General features: G+C 41.9%; 1 protein-coding gene across 2 annotated transcripts; it reads right to left on the bottom strand.

Annotated features, from left to right (window-relative positions):
• Nucleotides 1-1,000: 1,000 nt before the first annotated feature.
• LOC129165221 (uncharacterized) lies at nt 1,001-6,143 on the bottom strand. Of its 2 annotated transcripts, XM_070547712.1 has the most exons (8): nt 5,867-6,143; nt 4,870-4,998; nt 4,665-4,733; nt 4,313-4,387; nt 2,166-2,532; nt 1,564-1,849; nt 1,290-1,313; nt 1,001-1,210 (listed from the first exon to the last, which is right to left on the bottom strand). In XM_070547712.1, the coding sequence occupies exons 1-6, from the start codon at nt 6,091-6,093 to the stop codon at nt 1,730-1,732; spliced, it is 987 nt and encodes a 328-aa protein (XP_070403813.1). In that variant the 5' UTR covers nt 6,094-6,143; the 3' UTR covers nt 1,001-1,210; nt 1,290-1,313; nt 1,564-1,729. The 2 variants fall into 2 exon arrangements, with proteins under 2 accessions (XP_070403813.1, XP_070403814.1); XM_070547713.1 differs by lacking the exon at nt 4,313-4,387.
• Nucleotides 6,144-21,593: the final 15,450 nt, after the last annotated feature.

Raw genomic sequence — 21,593 nt, 5'->3', positions numbered from 1 at the left:
TCTTTATCACTGGTCATTGCATCAAGTGGTCCATGGTCACATTTGCCACGGGTCCATTTATGCTTCCCTGTGACATGGTGAAGCACACCCACCCACATGTCCTAACAGAAAAAATAAGTTTTATTTGAAAACTTTGAATTTTTTTTACCAACTTTCACATCGCCATTAAAATACGTAAATTTCACGCACTTTCTATATTGGGCCAGAATTTGGTGACTTTTTGGATATGCTAAGACCCCCTAAAGGCCCTTCAAAGACGCGGAAGAAAAAGAAAAATAAATAAATAAAAATAACAATAATAAACGGAGCAGATACAATAGGCCTTCGCAGCTTCGCTGCTCGGGCCTAATTATGTCAAAGTGCATTGTTGTCTTGTTGTCCAAAAGATGTCACAATACTTACATTAAACATATCACAATGTTGTGCTTTCTGGCAAATGTACCAAAATTGGTTGATGTCCTTCAGCCACACAAGTAGGATGGAATTTCCCTTTAGAATCCCAGCCTGTGAACAAGGATACAACAATTCCATCTTTTAGTTCTTTTTAAAACACAGAAAGGTTTGCAGCCGCAGACGAAACGTTTCAGGTAAATCAAACCTTTCTGTGTTTTAAAAAGAACTAAAAGATGGAATTAGAATTTCAACACAGCAAGAACACACCAAAGATGATAAAACAACAACAATAACAACAATAAAGTCTCATTATTATTATTGGTATTCACAAATATTTGAAACAATAACATCCATTGTTATTAATCCTACCATATGAAGTTTCTTGGTCAGATTTTTGGCTGCATGCCAGACATCCAAGGAATGTATTATAGCTTTCTCTTTGTATCTTCCTTTTCTTGGATCGGCAATAAATAAGCACTTAGTAAGGTTTAATCACAGTATTCTTCAATTATATTATTAAAATGTTGCCTTTTGTTCATTTATGAACAGTGGCATGCTCCATAATGTGGAACATAAAGTGTTGCAATCCTTATAAAGACATATTTACCCAACAGTGCAGAAATCTGCATGTGCGCATCTGTGACAATCTCAGTGATGTTCAGGTCCGCCAAAAGGTTGTCAAACGTTTGAATGAAGGCATGCTTCTCCATTATCACACTGTTGCGATTGGTTTGTCGTTTGTCAACAGTGACAACACTTATTATGTCCTTGGAGTCGTTCTCCATGGTCGTATAAGTGCAGAACTGGGCAGTGTGGCCTGTTACAATTTAAAAATGATTTTAGGTTGCATAAAACCTGTCAACAAAAATAAACGATTAGAAAATAATTAATATTACCTGGAGAGTCCATCCTTCCATCAGCTGAAACAGAGAAATGCAAGTATATGACATTCGAACCTGAACTCTTGGCTAGTAGATATTATAGATGCATTAAATTTAGAACGTTAGATATACATCAAATCATAAAATATCTTCTAAAATATATGAAGTAGTAATTTGCCCACAACAGCAATTTAACTAATTGCTAACTTTTTTCACTTGCAAGTTAGTCCAAATTGTTTATGCAAAGTATTCTCTGCTGCTGTTTGATGTAGTGCATTTCCATACTCACCAAGTGCAACAACACTTTCCTTTGCACGCAGGCAGTCAATGATGATCGCTCTCTTCTTCTCCCAAAAATCTTTAATAGAGTCTACCAAGTAATGGTTCTGTATAAGTCTGAATGTTTTTGGAGACACAAAGCCAATATTCATAAACCTAAAGAAGAGGGCAAGCTTTCAGAAGTTATTGCCAGAGAGGAGTATGTTGGTGGCAACCATGAAGTCCCCTCCTTGCATCGCGTACTTCAGGACAGGCTGGCTGTTCCACTTCCACAGCATATGCCCATTAATGCAAAACTAGAAAAGACAAGAACGTGTTGATTTGTATCAGGATATCTACAATCTGATATGATGTCTATATTAGCAGCAGCTCAATGTGTAGGCATTTTGTGTTCTAACCAAATTCATAATTTGAGGCTTACCTGTCAAGGAAATTCTGATCTCCAGCTCCAAATCAAATATATTTATAGGCTACATCCTAAATATTTCTGATCCTCTGTAAAATAGGTGCCTAACTTTATGTCATTCTAAGGGCAACCTGACCAGTGTAAAACTCTGTGTTTTGTATATATTTTCAGGTTAATAACCAAAATGACATCTAAAGTCAACCCACCCACTCGATAATGGTAGCACTTCCCCTTCGGTTGAGTTTGACATGAAATGGTGGAGTGGCATCACATTCTGTACCAATCATCTTGTCCCTATAAAAACATTTCTGGATGGGCAGCTGGAGGAAATTGACCAGTCTTGCCATGCTGCTGGTAAAAGCGATGCATGCTGGCTGGTTGACTAGGTCTTCTTCTATGGAGACCTTCTCTAAACTGGGGAAGGAGGGTACATCATTGTCCGCCTCCTCATATTGCTCTGGGTTGTCAGCTTCTTCATCTGTTTCATCATCTCGTTGAAGAATGTCAATGACACTTTCGTCCAGCCCAACAATGGGTAGAGCATCAACTGCACGCTGTAAACCACCAGCAGCTCTGTGTGACAGGAAACAAACATGTGAACTGTCTTTAGGATACAAAAATGTAAGTCATCATCATCTTAATTCATTTATACATGTAAAATGCACGTCCCGCCTCCACCACCCACCCTACCAACAAAGCTTAAGGAAACAGATCATAGGATCTACTACAAAGAAATACATACTGTATTAGAGCTGAAACAACTAATCGATTTAATCGATTATAATCGATTATTAAAATAGTTAACAACTTTTTTAGTCATCGATTAGTTGTTTAATAATCATATTTTACCGCATAAAGTCTATTTTTTACCACAATCTGACATCGGTTACAATCTGTTAAATTTGCCGCCAGTGTGTGGCAGTAATGAGCCACTGATCTACCAGTGGAGCCGTAGAAGAAGAAATGAGCCAATAAGTGCCCTCGGTTTTCATGACGTATCACGTTACTGACGCTCATCTTGCTGTGAGAGATGGCGGATCAACAAGAAATACGGAAGAAAAACAGAAGCGACAAAACAAGAGAAACCCCGGACAAAAACCTCACGAGTATGGGAGCACTTCACTAGATGCCTTGAAAAAACCGGTGACCTGCAAAATATGCAAAAACCATGGCACGACGGAAGCACGACGTCCCTAAGTGAACATTTGAGACGAAAACGTGGGGGCTGATGCAGCAGAGGAATGTCCGGTAAGTAACAGAAAATAAACAAGCTAACGCAGATCACATTTGGGACTTAGTGTTAGCTGAGTTTGTTATAGTGGATGTTAAACATGTTTTTTTTTTGCCGCGTCAGTTTACGGTGTTCTACTTCTGATTGACTAGATGCAATCGTGAATCTCCTCCGTGTTGTGTATCATGCGCTTGCCAAATTCAGCACGTCTGTTTATAAGAATGTTCTCGTTAAGAGAAAAACGGCACAAACCCATAACTATGTTCCTCATTAAAAAAAGGACAACTCCGCGGTGAAAAATATACAGACGAGCTGTGTCCAGGTGAATATAACGCGGCATAGTTGTACGCTTTCAATTTTTAAATACAGGAGAAATTCAGAAAGTCCTTTTTTTAACTATTAAAAGGCTGTTTTACTATCTAACGCCGTAAAACGCCTCACAACACATTTTTGTCAAATTAAATTATCACTGTATATTGTTAATTAATTCAAATAATGTAATATTGATTTAGTGTTGTAGTGTGTGGGCTGCTTTATTTTATATGTGTACTTAATTCAGTTTATTTGTGTTTCTTATGCAGAAAAAAACAAGCAACGATGGACAACTACATGGGGAACAAGACACTCACCCCCAGCAATGCATACCACTTACAAACTCTATTCCAGATTCTACATTATTTTTTATGGAATTTACCTCTTATATTTTGATGCCAAAAAATTATTCTGGACTGATATTTTGCACTGTTTAGCTCATTTTACACCGCTGACTGTGTTCATGTGCAATAAAATAGATTGCAGTCAACTGCACAATTCTCTTATGTTTTTCTTTTTCTTAACTGAAATGTATTCATCTTTTGTATAGGTTAAATAGCTAAACAATAACAAACTGATTAATCGATTAATCGAAAAAATAATCGAAGATTAATCGATTATGAAAATAATCGTTAGTTGCAGCCCTATACTGTATACAGATCGGTGGCACATAATCACTGTCCATAGGATTTGAACCATTTTCATCCAGTTCTATTCTGTTATGAAAACAATAAATAAAAGTAGAATTAATATATTGTTATAAGACTTTGGAGTTTAAAAAAAGAGTGTAAAGAAGCCATTGCAACTCACACACTGTTGAGTAAGTTATTTGCTTGGTCCTCATCAATTTTGACTGCATCCGTAGCTAGATCCATGGATTTGAAACTACAGACAACAAAATAATATTTGTTGTACGTAAAGATAAATACTGGAACTCACCTGAAATGGTACTGATTCTAAAGAGATAAATGTGGAGCCTAATACATCTGTCATTAATTCTTTCTGCAAATAACAACAATCTGCTGTGAATTGACACTTCACAAAATAAATAAATATATATAATGACCAATATTTGCTTATCTATTGTGTTTTTATCTTTTTTGCACATAGTACAGCAGTAATTTCCTGAATATATGGCAAGACTTCTCATGAACAAATTTACCTTTCTTCAAAAGGATCCAATCCTTGGTCATCAGCTAAGGCCTCAACACCAGCCATTAGAAAATCTTCCCTGTAAAGATAATGTCAGAAGTGTTTGGTGGTGTGATGTTAGTTCTGAACCAGTGTGGATATGCAAGGTGTAATTTAATGTATGAAATATCATAGCACAAAAACTTGAATATTTGTTTTACAGAAAAGATACTAACCCCTCGGACACAGGTTCAACTGGAGATAATCGATGCGACATTTTAGCTGCTGTTCTCATACTGGGTGTCGAGGTTGCCTTCACATTACCTCCCTGAATTGCAGTTTCAGGAGCCTGCTTCTTCCGGTAGCTGGAAAACACATTTTTAAACAAAAATGTCAACAAGTTGGTTGAGACTCTACACCTTCTGTTTACATAGATCAATAATGGCTAAGCTTCTTTACCTGTGGCACAACTAGTAATATGAAAATGCAGGTCAGTTATAAAAAAAATTATCATTTTCACAAACATATTTTATTCTGACCTACATTCAACTGGACAAATTTAGAAAAATAAACACAAACTTCTGCACAACTTTACTTTTAGTCAAACGTGTTGTTATGGCTGACTTATTATTTATTCTTATGTAGCACAGCAATAGCGCTAGGGAAATATATTCCGATGGGATTCTGTTACACAAACCCCACGAATAACATTATCTACTAAAGTAACAGTCCTGCTTAGAGGTTGGACTGTAGATCAAATATGACATAATTCTAAAGACTCATCTTTGGTTTGGAAAATGTCCGTTCTCTTCTGTAGTACATACAAACTGAAGCGTGATCGCAGCTAACATGCTACGCACGCTAGCTCTCTCCGGCTGAGCGGTGACGTCATATAATCAAATCAAGCTCTGTTTACTTTTCTCGTCAGAATAAACGGAGCATCCATTTATCTCCAAACACATGCGGCGTGTCGTCCACGAAACGTAGAAGTGATCCGATTACTCCTTAGTTGCTTTTAGCTTTTTCAAACTGATCAGGAAGCCATATGCTAAACACCGTTAGCTTAGATAAGTTTCTTGTTCATCTGCACAAAGATTTGTTAGTTTACCTAAATCAGCATTATCTAAATCCATAAGTTTTATTTTATTTTCTCAAATTGTGCAGGTACAGCTCTGATATGTTTACCTACTCGTTACTGAAACCTACAGCGGAAATAAGGAGACCAACACTTACCTGGTCACTAGAAAATGCGCCATGTCCGCATCCTTTTTCAGGCCCAAATCCAGTTGAAGCAGCCTCCATTCTTCCAGAACGTAACCAATAGATATTCGGGTCCCTGACCGACTTTTATCATATTTTCTTTTTGACTCTCGAGATGCCGCTGATAAAACCTTCTTCTTTGTGCCACTCTTTATTGGGCTTTGGGTTGCGCTTGGTCGTTTGCTAGTTGTAGAATCCATTTCCAGGGTTCTTCCTCTACTGTTTGGGGTTTTAACGTGGCTAGTAGTGAAAGACGCATTACCGCCACCTAGCAAGCTTCCAAATGTTTTTCCGGGTTTGAACCTTGTTGAGAACGCGCTTGAAGCGTCAATTAACGTCATATCCGTAAAACAGCACGGGAAATTCGGATCAGGAATGTTTTGCATTTTGCAGCACACAGCCTGATTAACAAAATGGAATGATAAACTGGTTTCATCCTTCTTTTTAGTTTAAAATGCTTCATCACCCATAAGCTTCACAAGAATGAACATTTACTTTTTGTTTTTGGACAATTCCTGCCCCATGCTCCTTTCAGGTTCACATTTTTGCAACCAATGGTTTTAAAAAAATAGTAATTTTTTTTTCATAGTTACTATTATTGGCTCTTCTTCACTTGATCAAGCCTTTCATACATTCCACACTACAAAACAGGTAAAAGTATGTATAATTTGTGCTGATATAATGTTGGATTGAAATCAGTATCTGTCAATACTGAAGGCTGCAATATTGGTATCGTATCGGAAGTGAAACATTGTATCAGGACACCCCTAAAGAATACATTCAAGAATACAGTCTATTTTTGGCTCCTAATGTATTTTCGAATCTCTTTTTAGTCGAGGGCTTCTTCGCGGCTATCAGGTGACTTCCAGTCCCTGATGACCGAAGGAGGTTTGGGTGTGTTGCTTTTCCAAACCTGCGGCTCGATCCGGGAAGCCACCTGGTGCTGTGTTGGCTGCCGACGATCAAAGTATGCTGCAAGAAAAAAAAATTAGGGTAAATCTGTAAAGAATACTATATGTAGTAAGTCATAGTACAAGGGATTGGGTGGAAATATTTATAAAAATACTCTCACAGTATGTGTTGTGTATGCTTCTTCATCTGCTTCTTTAGTCTTCTCTCACACAGCTTTCTCTGGAGTGTATGAGAGATGGTTATCCTTTCCTCCTTTCCTGTTACTTGGCCGTCAATGGTTACTGGTAGGGATGAGCCAGATACTCGTTTCAGACGAGTATCCGGTACGGATAAAGCATTTTTGATAAATATGAGCATGACACGAGTAAACCTCATAAATATCTGTAATCGTGCTGATGGAAAATCCTCATTGGGTAACTGACTGTCTTCACGCTCTGTGATTGGCCAGTCACATAGAGCGCCCGCCCCTCCCTACACACAAAACTCTCTATCCGCCCGGGAGCGCAGTCCGGCCGGCTCATCCACGCACACACACAGACAGTAACGGATCTCGCTGTGATTGCTTCACTGTTGCTCACGTTTCTTCAGTTTTCCCTAGGTTTCTTCAGCTCGCCTCTTTTTCAGTTGAATATGTAAAGTAACTTTTTTCGTAACTTACATGGTGCATTTGACAAGACAGAGCTGACGTGCTGTGACTCTACCTCCGCTCCAGTCGGGTTTTTTTATTTTCTTTAACTCTCTCTCTCTCTCTCTCTCTCTCTCTCTCTCTCTCTCTCTCTCTCTCTCTCTCTCTCTCTCTCTCTCTCTCTCTCTCTCACACACACACACATACATACACACACTCACACACACACACATACATACACACACTCACACACACACACATACATACACACATACACACACACACACACACACATACACATACATTCACACACACACACATACACATACACACATACACATACACACACACACACACACACGGCGCAATGCGATTTCTTGTTCCTCAGTAAGTGAGGCATCATCAGAGGTAACTGTAGAACCTCATCTGTGTTTGAACCGTTTTGATCCAGTTGAGCTTTCAGAGTTATCAAAAATGTTAGCTTCATCTAAACCTTCCACTTGCATTTAAGATCCAATCCCAACCAAATTATTTAAAGATACATTTCCTTTGGTTACTGCCCCCATTCTAGATATAATAAATCTATCCTTAGTAAATGGATATGTACCACAGGATTTTAAGGTTGCTGTAATCAAACCTTCACTTAAGAAGCCTTCTCTGGATCCAGATGACCCAATGAATTATAGACCAATATCTAACCTTCCATTTTTATCCAAAATCCTGGAGAAAATAGTGGCCATCCAAGTATGTGAGCATTTAAACACTAATATTCTGTTTGAGGAATTTCAGTCTGGTTTTAGAGAGTATCAAAGCACTGAAACTGCATTAGTGAGAGTTACAAATTATATTCTCATGGCCTCAGATAAGAATCTTGTGTCTGTTCTAGTCTTGTTAGATCTCAGTGCTGCTTTTGACACAGTAGATCACAATGTTCTTGTAGAAATGCTTGAACATGTTGTAGGGATCAAAGGAACAGCGCTAGGCTGGTTTAAATCCTACCTGTCTGACAGATTTCATTTTGTAAATGTACATGACAAATCTTCTTCATACTCCAGGGTTACTTGTGGAGTACCACAGGGTTCAGTGCTTGGAGCAATTCTTTTTACTATATATATGTTCCAAATTGGTAAAATTATTAGACAGCATGGGATAAACTTCCACTGTTATGCTGACAATACTCAGTTATATTTATCCATTAACCCTGATGAAACTAATTGGTTAGGTAGATTACAGGCTTGTCTTGAGGACATAACAATTGGATGACTCTAAACTTTTTGCTTTTAAATCAAGACAAGGTGGAAGTTCTCATCTTTGAACCAGAAATCCAGAAAAGGACATTGCTTAGTCAATCACCTGACCTGAATGGCATTAAATTAGTCTCCTAGAACAAAGTAAGCAACCTTTGTGTTATTTTTGACCAGGGCATGTCATTCAAATCCCAGGTTAATCAGTTTTGTAGGATTTCCTTTTTCCACCTTCGGAATATTGCAAAGATTAGAAGCATCCTTTCCAGGAGTGATGCTGGAAAAACTAGTTCATGCATTTATTACATCAAGACTGGATTACTGTAATTCATTACTCTCAGGAAGTCCACAGAATGCAGTTAAAAGTCTTCAGCTTGTCCAAAATGCTGCAGCTAGAGTTTTGATGAGAATTAAAAAGAGAGATCATATCTCTCCTGTCTTAGCTTCCTTACATTGGCTACCTGTTAAATTCAGAATAGATTTTAAGATCCTTCTTCTCACATATAAAGCTCTTAAAAATCAAGCTCCATCATACGTCAGTGATCTGATTGTTCGATACGTTCCTAACCGAGCACTTCGCTCTCACCCCGGCTTTCCAGGGGAGCCGTCAGCAGCACGTTACTGCAGCAGCACGTCATAGCTGCTGATAGGAACCGCTGTGGTCAACAGAACCTTTTCCACTGGAGCCGTCGGCAGCCGTCAGCAGCGCAAGTCGGCCGCGTCTCAGGAGCAGCATGTCGCGGCCTTTACGCGTCGGTTCTATTTCCTACGCGCGACGCCTCTGAAACGGGTCAAGTTCGACATTTTTGGGAAAGGAAAGACAGGAAATCGGACGCGGAAATGGAGAGATTCTACCGAGATTTTCAGAATAAAGAACGTACTGCCTTCTGGTTGCTTTACTTTTAAAAAAGGTTACTAACTGTGCGTCCCCGTGAGAAGTTATCACCTAGCTAGCGGTCTCCTTTGTTTTTCAGGTCCGTATTGGCGATTATAAAACGGGCAGAACATAAAACACAAACCATGTTGTAATTTTCTCCTGCTTGTTGTTGTGTTTACTGGCGAAACTCGTGTGACTTCGTGCTCTGACGGTGACACTGCTCCCCTGCTGCTTCGCGTCTCGTGGGAAGGGCCAAGCAGCAGCTTACGCGAGCAAGACGTGCTGCTGCAGTAACGTGCTGCTAACGGCTCCCGTGGAAACCCGGGGTCAGACTGCAGGTTTACTGGTGGTTCCCAGAATATCTAAAATTAGGATGGGAGGCAGATCTTTTAGTTATCAGGCTCCTCCCCTGTGGAACCAGCTCCCAGTCTTAGTCCGTGAGGCAGACACCTTGTCTACTTTTAAGACTAGGCTTAAAACTTTTTTATTTGATAGGGCTTACGGTTCAAATCTGATAGCATAGATCTGGACAAGTGGGGGAGTAGAGGGAGGTGGAGTGTACAGTCTGTAAAGACGGCTCTCCCTTGCCCTGCCTCCAACATGCCTCCATCTAAAAAGGCTAAGTTATCCAGAGTTATCTCTGTAGTTTTGCTGCTATAGGCTTACCCCCAAATTCCACTATCTCCGCTCCGCCCACGCCCTCCGCAGCTGCTCGTTTCCGAACTCAATTTTTACTGGTACCCGCTCTACAACGGCTCCGCTCCGGTGCGGAGACCTGAGGTGCGCAAACAAGCATGCGCGGGATTTTCCAGATCTTGCGATACAGTCCGAGCAATAAACGCGGAAGTTAGATCCAAACACCCGTTGTGTGGGAGAAGCATCAAAATGAACTGTTTAATCTGCCCATCATTTGTGTTGAGAGATCAGCAGTGTTTGGATCAACAAAGTGTGACTACTTTGATAGTGGAAACTGTATTTATGGCTTACTTTTGTGCATTTAAAGTTCAGCCGCCATTGATAGTTGTTAAAAGTTGTTAAACCTGTGCATATGAAACAAAACGCTTTTTGTTTATCGATTTATTGTGAAATAACGGAAGCTGTGCTTGCTCCCTTTCCTGTTGGGCGGTTGTGATTTCTGTCCATTGACTGCGGAGGTGCTCCGGCGTCCGGCGAAAATAGGATCGGATCTATTTTTGCCGGACGCCGGAACAGAGGGCGGCGCACTGTACCGCACGACCGCAGTAGTGGAACAGCTCTGACAACAACGGGACCGATTTTGCTGCGGAGTTCGTGCCAGAGCGGAGCGCAGCGGAATGGAGGTAGTGGAATTTTGGGGTAAGCCCTCGAGTGCTTGCATCAGTTTTCTTTGGAATACTTCTGGGGCCAGACTAATACCCATTGGCATCCTGAGCCACCGATATTGTCCGAAAGGGGTAGCTAAAGTGGTGAGATAACTAGACTCCTCATCCAGTTTAACATGCCAAAATCCCTGCTTTACATCACACACAGTGAAGACCTTTGCTTTGGAAAGTGCCGGCAGAATATCGTCAATGGTTGGGAGTGGAAAATGGCTCCTTTTGAGGGATCTGTTCAGTGGTTTGGGATCTATGCAGATCATTGTCTTTCCATTGGGTTCCGTTACTGACACCATATAGCTTATCCAATCTGTACTGCACTCCACGGGTGCTATGATTTCTCTGTCTTCCAGACTTTTCAACTCCTTTGAGTGGGGCCATCATAGCAACAGGCACCCTACATTTGGGCAGTTTTACCGGTGTTACAGTTTCATCTATTTCTATGCAGCACTCTCCTTCCAGGCAGCAAACGCCTTTGAAAACATCATGGAACTCCTTCTTAATTTTGTCCATGTTTGTTAGTTGCTCTCTTTTTGGGACTTTGTCTGTGTTATGCGTTGTCACTATACTGTCCATTGCCAGTATATTTTCATACTGCACCCTGATCAGTTTCATGGCTTCGCTTGCCCTCCTGCCCAATATGGGGGCCCCGACTTCCTGATCCACCACCCGAAACTCAAGCTTGTACAGTTTATTAGTTCTCGGGTTCCGCAGTTTTGTTTTGCATTTCCCAAGCGGGCGTATTTTCCTTTTATTATACATGACAAGTATCTTCTCCGTGTTATTCAGTTGTGTGTTTGGGCTCTCAACCTTTGTATGGGGATAACGTTACACAGAGCACCACAGTCAATCTGAAAGTTGACAAGCTTTTTGTCCAGCAACATCCCTGCAAAGAGGCGTTGACTTTTCCTGTGTGCCTCATTCATTTGGTTTATCATCTCTTGGTGTTCCCTGACATGTGTTATTGTCATGATGTCCTCACCCTATTCACTTGTATCCTCAACTGTTAGCACTGGCCTGCTTTTCTTGTCTTTCACGGGTCTCGATTTACATTTCACTGCAAAGTTGTTCTCTTTCCCGCATTTTTTACACTTCTTTCCATATGCTGGGCATTTTCGTTTATTTTTTACATGCCTGTTGCCACAAAAGTTGCAAATAATCTCCTTTGTTTTTCTTCCTGGACTCATTGTCATTGCATGCAGTTCCTCCGTCAATCTCCTCTGGAGTGTTTTACTGTTTTCTTTCAACAGTTCTGAGGCTCTACATATTTGTATGCACTTATCCAGTGTTAAGTCCTCCTCCCTCAAAGAAGGGCTACTTGTTCCACAAACAATGCGATCCCTTATCAGTGAATCCTGAATGGCACCAAAGTTGCATGAACAGGCCAAAACTCTTAAGTCCGTCACATATTTGTCGATATTTTCATCTTGTCCCTGATCTCTGACAAAAAATTTGTACCGCTCCACAGTCTCGTTCACTTTTGGATTGCAATGGTCGTCAAACAGCTTTATCGTCGAACTCACAGTAACTCTCGCTGATGTGGCACCCCCCATCAGTGTTATCAGAAGTTCTCTCCCTCTTTCACCGAGTAGATAGTTAAATAACTTAACTCTCGTCGTTTCTTCTGCCTCCGGCATTGTGAGGTCCGTGTACAGTGTGAGCTCCTCCTTCCAACTGTTCCACATCTTAGCCATGTTGGCAGAGTCCAAGCAGAGGGTCGGAGGTGGTCGGATACCTTCATTCATGACGCCAAGCGCACCCTTCGGCTCCATCAGTGGCTCTGTACTAGTGGACACGCTCCCGTCTGTGCTAGCGTGCTAGGCTAACAGCCTCCAGCTATCGGCACAGTCCGCTGTTCCCAAAGCAGCTCTCTCACCTTGTAGCTGCATTTACCACCGCTGCCACCATGTTTCATTCTGTTCTGTTACTCAACTTTACAGAAAGGACAGTTAAAGCAGTATTGTTGCTTACACGTGAAACTTTATTAACATCCGTGCCAACTACAGGTACAAACATAAGCCCCCCCCTGTTTCCGGCTTCTTTGTGTTCCCTCTAAACAGTTCCCCCTAGAAACACATAAGTAATAACATTCCTCTTTTTACAGCATCTATCATATCACATCCCCAATCACCGTACTGATCTCCCTGGACACCGCAAACGGGTTGGACTTTGCAAAACGCGCACCAGCCACAAAGCTGCCCTCCGCCAGCCTCTGCTGCTTCGCCTGCTTGTCCCAATCACCGTCCGAGGCATCACTGCTCTCCGCATGGTCTCTCTTACCCGCCCCAGATCCCGCCAGAGAATCGGCCACCCTGGCCTTTCCAGCTCCCTTCTTCCCCATTCACAACAGCAAACGTGTCCGACTCAGAGCAAAGTTGAGCCGCCGTCTTCCCGGGCCCGTAGAGGCAGTCGGCCGACCACCCAAACCTGCCTGTCAAGTCACACACAGCCACCACAGCAATCCCATAAACAAGCCAGTCCTCTCCAGCCCACGGTGGGAAGGGCCTTTCTTTAAGTAATGCTCTTTTCTAGTCACCTGTATGGACTCCGTTTTAAATGAATCATTACTCACCTGTGGTTACATGCCTGTTAATTTGAATGTTGTAGTCTTACATGTGACTTTTCTAAGACTATAATTGGGGTGTACTCATTTTTGCAAGATGGGCCTGAATGGTTTGTTAGAAAAATCACTTTTTGTGTGGAAATTAACAAATCATGTTTCAATGGCCCATGTTTGTGGAATATTTTGTAGTATGGTACCACACAGAAAATGTTGATTCTGAAAGGAAACTAAAGGTTTTCTGAAAAATGTAGTGGAGTGTACTCACTTATGCTGAGCACTGTACCTAAACATTAAATGCTCAAAATAGCATTTTCAGCCCCATTGATTTGCATTAATCTTTTGTTCTTCCAGGTCCCATGAGCCAACTGGAAACAGAGGCTGCCTATACATTAGCTGCGCAACAGAAACTCAGAACCTTCATTAGTGGTGTGTGTGTGTGTGTGTGTGTGTGTGTGTGTGTGTGCTACCAAAGTGTCCTTTGAGATCAAAACCTGTTTGAAACAGCCAAGGTTATTCATAAAAAAATACTTTTTGTTTCTGCTGTCAATTGACAATCCATCTTAATATATGATAAGACTTTGCTGTTGGGGTTTATTTTTTTCCTCATTGCAAGACTTCCCACAAGTACATCCAGTTTGTCTGTTGCAGGGGTTGATAAAGACAAATCACTGCTCATAGATGGCTTTTTGTAGTGAGCAGAGAGGTGAAAACAGGCAATATATTAAACGCAGAGCAAATCTGGTACTTTCTAGAAGAATAACATAGAAATGTGAACCTGATAAGCACTGAACATTTTTTATTAAGTCACAGCCATCAGTTTTTTTTTTTTTTTTGGGTCTGAGATTCATCGGGTAGCAAAGAGGGGAAGTAGATATTTCATTATTATTCCACTCTGATGTGGCTTTTATTCCCGTCCAACATTTAGATTTTATACAACGGAGGCACTAATTACAAATTGTTTAATTAGTTGCACTTTAACAACATAAGAAAGGAGCGAGGGCTTCCTGTAGCACGTTCACCATTGATTCCCTGACATCTCCAACCAAACATGTTTTTGTCTATTTTAGGGCTGAAACGATTCCTCGAGTACCTCGAATAATTCGAGCACAAAAAATCCTCGAGTCAAATTCTCTGCCTCCGGCTTCGTTTAATTCATGTTTACTTAATTCATGGCTTTGCAATCGCCCGGGGTCATGTTTCGCCCGGACCGAAATAAGTGACGCACATACACACTGCACTGAATACACACGTGAGTAGCGAATGTAATTTAACTTTCTCTTAAGCCATGGTGGACAACGTGGACCCTGGTGGAGTGTGAAAAAGACAGGAAATGTCAAAGGTGTGGGACCAAGGCGGAAAACGTTGTCCAGTGTAAATAATGTAAAATGGATTTAGCCTACCACAGCACCACATTCCTCGATGCGGCAGCACCTGACATCCACATGTAAATGTCACTTCTGCAAGCAGGCTCGGAGCCTCTACAAGATAATGTATTTTAGCGTGTATTTCTATCTATTCTGCGGACACTGTGAGACTTTTTCACTTGTAGCAGTCAGTTTCATCTCACACTGTGCTTCTGGTAGCAACACGTCAGACTTAAAATGTGCTAAAAATAGCAGTTTTTACAACACGTCGGACTTTTTACTGTGTTATTGATGTCTGTTGTCCCTGAGGATTGCTGCAGGAGGACACAGGTATTTATGAGTGGCGGAGGAAAATGAAAGAAAGTAAATGTTTTGTGATCAGTATAATTTGACATAACCACAGCAAACATGCTTTCTCGACAAATCTTGTGTTGGGTATTTTAATTTATCTACTATTGTTCTTATATTACCTCAAAGAAAGTCAGAACACACACACAGAGGGATTAGATTCTTAATTTGGTAAATTGTAACAAACCTTTAAACAGACAACAAACTCTGCAAAGTGTGACACTTTGCAAAGGCCATAACATACATTGCAAAGCTCACTTTGTAACGGGTGAGAGTGAGGCACGGAGACATACTGGAGTCAGAAGCCATTTTCCTCTCACAAAGGAGCCGAAGCTCGTGGAGTCAATTTATTGAATACATAAACCACACCCACAATTTATGAACCACCCTTCTTTGCCTTAAGAAGTATACAAAAAGCACAAGAGAAGTTTCTAGAGTTGAGCTAATTCCCTACCTGACCAGTTCGCTTTTAACTAATGGAAAACCCCTTGGTCTTAGAATGCACAGGACAAAGGAATTCTTCAGATACTAGATCTACAAGTTTCTTGGTCTGGCAGAAACTCCCTGGTTTGGCCTCAAATAATAGAACAATATGCCTAAAGCAGAAAGGAGGTGCTGAAACATACACAGTAAACAAGTAAGGGTTTTTCCTAACAACATTTCACAAAGGAAAAGATTTCACAACAAAGATGAACAATTAAAAATACCTAACAATCCCTCCTGATGTTCATTTTTGTTGTTATAACAAATCAGAGTAAGATGTCAATAACCCAATAATCAAAAACACGAATTATGAATCAATACGACGATTTTAGCTTAACAGTAACCCAAACACCAAAATCTACTTTATCCTGTGTGCCTAGCTTTATTAAGATAACCATAACAGGTGCAAGAACCTTTAACACGAGTTGACACCAATTATCAGATACCAGCCAACAGTCGATCCATTGGATTTCAGGAAGTTGCTAGAGGGGGAAAGTTGATGTTAAAACAATGTTTTCCATAGAATGGTGTTGCCCTTTTGTCGAGATGAAACAGAAGGCTCATCACAGACCCAGACTCTTTCTTCAGCTCAAATGTCCTCGTAAGGACGCCCATCTTCAAGCAACGTGAAGTGGGGGGTAGGGAGCCAACCTGCACTTTGGGCCACACCAGTTGTGTGGCAGGAGAGAGAGACATTCTGAGAGATGGTGAGGGGATGTCTTTTGGATGGGAAGCCATGAAACCAGACGGGAGATTTGGGGTACTGAATACGTCGTTGGAGGCAGGTCACAGTGTCGTGTGGACGGACCCAGGAGGGGTCTCAAACACCAGATGTTGATTCCGTTGTTCCTCCCAACTGCTGCTATTCCTCTCGTTCCATAAGATGCTGAGGGGCAGTTTCAGAGCAAAGTGCGATCCCCCACCATCAGCAGCGACATGAGGGATTGGCCCTGCAAGCTTAAGGCAGATCGTTTACTTATCTGCCGTCCTCGGCGAGCCTGCATGCATTCTATCCGATGATGATCAGTTGTAGTGGCCTCTCAGCAGTATGCAGCAGTGGGAGGGATGAGATGAGTGACCTTGACGCCTCATTTGTGGTATCACGTGCAACAGGACCCCAAACTCCTTGGTTCCATGGCCTGCGGTGAGAAAGTGCAAAAGGGTCATTGTGGCTTTTTGACATCTTCAGCAACAGCCATTCAGTATACAGTACACTTTGGATTCCAAATGGGTCCAAAATTCACCAGAAATTTACCATCATCATCCCTAAGCTGGAATCAACTCATATAATTATCAGCAAACTATACCAAAGTACATTCATCAATTCATGTTCCATGTTGTATTAAACAACCCACACCATTAGTTTATGTAACCCAATAACTGGTTGATAAGACTCATTTAACAAGAAGTTTTTAGGTTTATGAAAAAGCCAAACACCTTTCTGTAAAAACAGTAAGTCAAAGTATTATGGCCAGATATCTCACCTTGGCAAAGAGTCTGCTCATGACAAGAATCCAAGAAATAAAAACAAAATCTCACATCAGGATGTTCTTACTTGTTTACGGATCAGGCAACTTAAAGGCAAAATAAAACATTTAAACAACAGTCATAGTAAAAGAAAAGATGTAAATGCATCACTCCAGGAGTTAGAAAATCGGACAGACGGACGGACGGAACAGAAGAACAGACGAACAGAACAGACGAACAGAACAGACGAACGGACAAACAGACGAACGGACAAACAGACGAACGGACAAACAGACGAACGGACAAACAGACGAACGGACAAACAGACGAACGGACAAACAGACGAACGGACAAACAGACGAACGGACAAACAGACGAACGGACAAACAGACGAACGGACAAACAGACGAACGGACAAACAGACGAACGGACAAAGAGACGAACGGACAAAGAGACGAACGGACAAAGAGACGAACGGACAAAGAGACGAACGGACAAAGAGACGAACGGACAAAGAGACGAACGGACAAAGAGACGAACGGACAAACAGACGAACGGACAAAGAGACGAACGGACAAAGAGACGAACGGACAAAGAGACGAACGGACAAAGAGACGAACGGACAAAGAGACGAACGGACAAAGAGACGAACGGACAAACAGACGAACGGACAAACAGACGAACAGAACAGACGAACAGAACAGACGAACAGAACAGAAGAACGGAAGAACAGAAGAACGGAAGAACAGAAGAACAGAACAGACGAACAGAACAGACGAACAGAACAGACGAACAGAACAGACGAACAGAACAGACGAACAGAACAGACGAACAGAACAGACGAACAGAACAGAAGAACAGAATAGACGAACAGAACGGAAGAACAGAACAGACGAACAGAACGGAAGAACAGAATAGACGAACAGAACGGAAGAACAGAATAGACGAACAGAACGGAAGAACAGAATAGACGAACAGAACGGAAGAACAGAATAGACGAACAGACGAACAGAACGGACGAACAGAACGGAAGAACAGAATAGACGAACAGAACGGAAGAACAGAATAGACGAACAGAACGGAAGAACAGAATAGACGAACAGAATGGACGAACAGAATGGACGAACAGAATGGACGAACAGAATAGACGAACAGAATAGACGAACAGAATGGACGAACAGAATGGACGAACAGAATGGACGAACAGAATGGACGAACAGAATGGACGAACAGAATGGACGAACAGAATGGACGAACAGAATGGACGAACAGAACGGAAGAACAGAATAGACGAACAGACGAACAGAATGGACGAACAGAACGGAAGAACAGAATAGACGAACAGACGAACAGAATGGACGAACAGAACGGAAGAACAGAATAGACGAACAGAATAGACGAACAGAACGGACGAACAGAATGGACGAACAGAATAGACGAACAGAACGGACGAACAGAATAGACGAACAGAATGGACGAACAGAATAGACGAACAGAATGGACGAACAGAACGGAAGAACAGAATGGACGAACAGAACGGAAGAACAGAATGGACGAACAGAACGGAAGAACAGAATGGACGAACAGAACGGAAGAACAGAATAGACGAACAGAATGGACGAACAGAATAGACGAACAGAATGGACGAACAGAATAGACGAACAGAATAGACGAACAGAATGGACGAACAGAATAGACGAACAGAATAGACGAACAGAATGGACGAACAGAATAGACGAACAGAATAGACGAACAGAATAGACGAACAGAATGGAAGAACAGAATAGACGAACAGACGAACAGAATGGACGAACAGAACGGAAGAACAGAATAGACGAACAGACGAACAGAATGGACGAACAGAACGGAAGAACAGAATAGACGAACAGACGAACAGAATGGACAAACAGAACGGAAGAACAGAACAGACGAACAGAACAGACGAACAGAATAGACGAACAGAATAGACGAACAGAATAGACGAACAGAACAGACGAACAGAATAGACGAACAGAACAGACGAACAGAACAGACGAACAGAACAGACGAACAGAACAGACGAACAGAAGAGACGAACAGAACAGACGAACAGAAGAGACGAACAGAATAGACGAACAGAACAGAAGAACAGAATAGACGGACAGAACAGACGGACAGAACAGACGAACAGAACAGAACAGACGAACAGAACAGAACAGACGAACAGAACAGAACAGACGAACAGAACAGAACAGACGAACAGAACAGAACAGACGAACAGAACAGAACAGACGAACAGAACAGACGAACAGAACAGACGAACAGAACAGACGAACAGAACAGACGAACAGAACAGACGAACAGAAGAGACGAACAGAAGAGACGAACAGAACAGACGAACAGAAGAGACGAACAGAACAGACGAACAGAAGAGACGAACAGAACAGACGAACAGAAGAGACGAACAGAAGAGACGAACAGAATAGACGAACAGAACAGAAGAACAGAATAGACGGACAGAACAGACGGACAGAACAGACGAACAGAACAGAACAGACGAACAGAACAGAACAGACGAACAGAACAGAACAGACGAACAGAACAGAACAGACGAACAGAACAGACGAACAGAACAGACGAACAGAACAGACGAACAGAACAGAACAGACGAACAGAACAGAACAGACGAACAGAACAGAACAGACGAACAGAACAGAACAGACGAACAGAACAGAACAGACGAACAGAACAGAACAGACGAACAGAACAGACAACAGACGAACAGAACAGACAACACGAACAGAACAGACAACACGAACAGAACAGACAACACGAACAGAACAGACAACACGAACAGAACAGACGGACAGAACAGAACAGACGAACAGAACAGACGAACAGAACAGACGAACAGAACAGACGAACAGAACAGACGAACAGAACGGACGAACAGAACGGACGAACAGACGAACAGAACGGACGAACAGAACGGACGAACAGAACGGAAGAACAGAACGGAAGAACAGAATAGACGAACAGAACGGACGAACAGAACGGAAGAACAGAATAGACGAACAGAATAGACGAACAGAATAGACGAACAGAATAGACGAACAGAACAGACGAACAGAACAGACGAACAGAACAGACGAACAGAACAGACGAACAGAAGAGACGAACAGAACAGACGAACAGAAGAGACGAACAGAATAGACGAACAGAACAGAAGAACAGAATAGACGGACAGAACAGACGGACAGAACAGACGGACAGAACAGACGGACAGAACAGAACAGACGAACAGAACAGAACAGACGAACAGAACAGAACAGACGAACAGAACAGACGAACAGAACAGACGAACAGAACAGACGAACAGAACAGACGAACAGAAAAGACGAACAGAAAAGACGAACAGAACAGACGAACAGAACAGACGAACAGAACAGAACAGACGAACAGAACAGAACAGACGAACAGAACAGAACAGACGAACAGAACAGAACAGACGAACAGAACAGAACAGACGAACAGAACAGAACAGACGAACAGAACAGACAACACAAACAGAACAGACAACACAAACAGAACAGACAACACAAACAGAACAGACCAGACGAACAGAACAGACAACACAAACAGAACAGACCAGACGAACAGAACAGACCAGACGAACAGACGAACAGAACAGACGAACAGAACAGACGAACAGAACAGACGAACAGAACAGACGAACAGAACAGACGAACAGAACAGACGAACAGAACAGACGAACAGAACAGACGGACAGAACAGAACAGACGGACAGAACAGAACAGACGAACAGAACAGAACAGACGAAAAGAACAGAACAGACGAACAGAACAGAACAGACGAACAGAACAGAACAGACGAACAGAACAGAACAGACGAACAGAACAGAACAGACAACACGAACAGAACAGACAACACGAACAGAACAGACAACACGAACAGAACAGACAACACGAACAGAACAGAACAGACGAACAGAACAGACGAACAGAACAGACGAACAGAACAGACGAACAGAACAGACGAACAGAACAGACGAACAGAACAGACGAACAGAACAGACGAACAGAACAGACGAACAGAACGGAAGAACAGAACAGACGAACAGAACAGACGAACAGAACGGAAGAACAGAACAGACGAACAGAACAGAACAGACGAACAGAACAGAACAGACGGACAGAACAGAACAGACGAACAGAACAGAACAGACGAACAGAACAGAACAGACGAACAGAACAGAACAGACGAACAGAACAGAACAGACGAACAGAACAGAACAGACGAACAGAACGGACAAACAGAACGGAAGAACAGAATAGACGAACAGAACGGAAGAACAGAATAGACGAACAGAACGGAAGAACAGAATAGACGAACAGACGAACAGAACGGACGAACAGAACGGAAGAACAGAATAGACGAACAGAACGGAAGAACAGAATAGACG

Source organism: Nothobranchius furzeri, chromosome 2, assembly GCF_043380555.1.
Source record: "Nothobranchius furzeri strain GRZ-AD chromosome 2, NfurGRZ-RIMD1, whole genome shotgun sequence".
Classification (NCBI taxonomy): Eukaryota; Metazoa; Chordata; class Actinopteri; order Cyprinodontiformes; family Nothobranchiidae; genus Nothobranchius; species Nothobranchius furzeri.
This window is presented reverse-complemented; position numbering and strand designations above follow the sequence as displayed.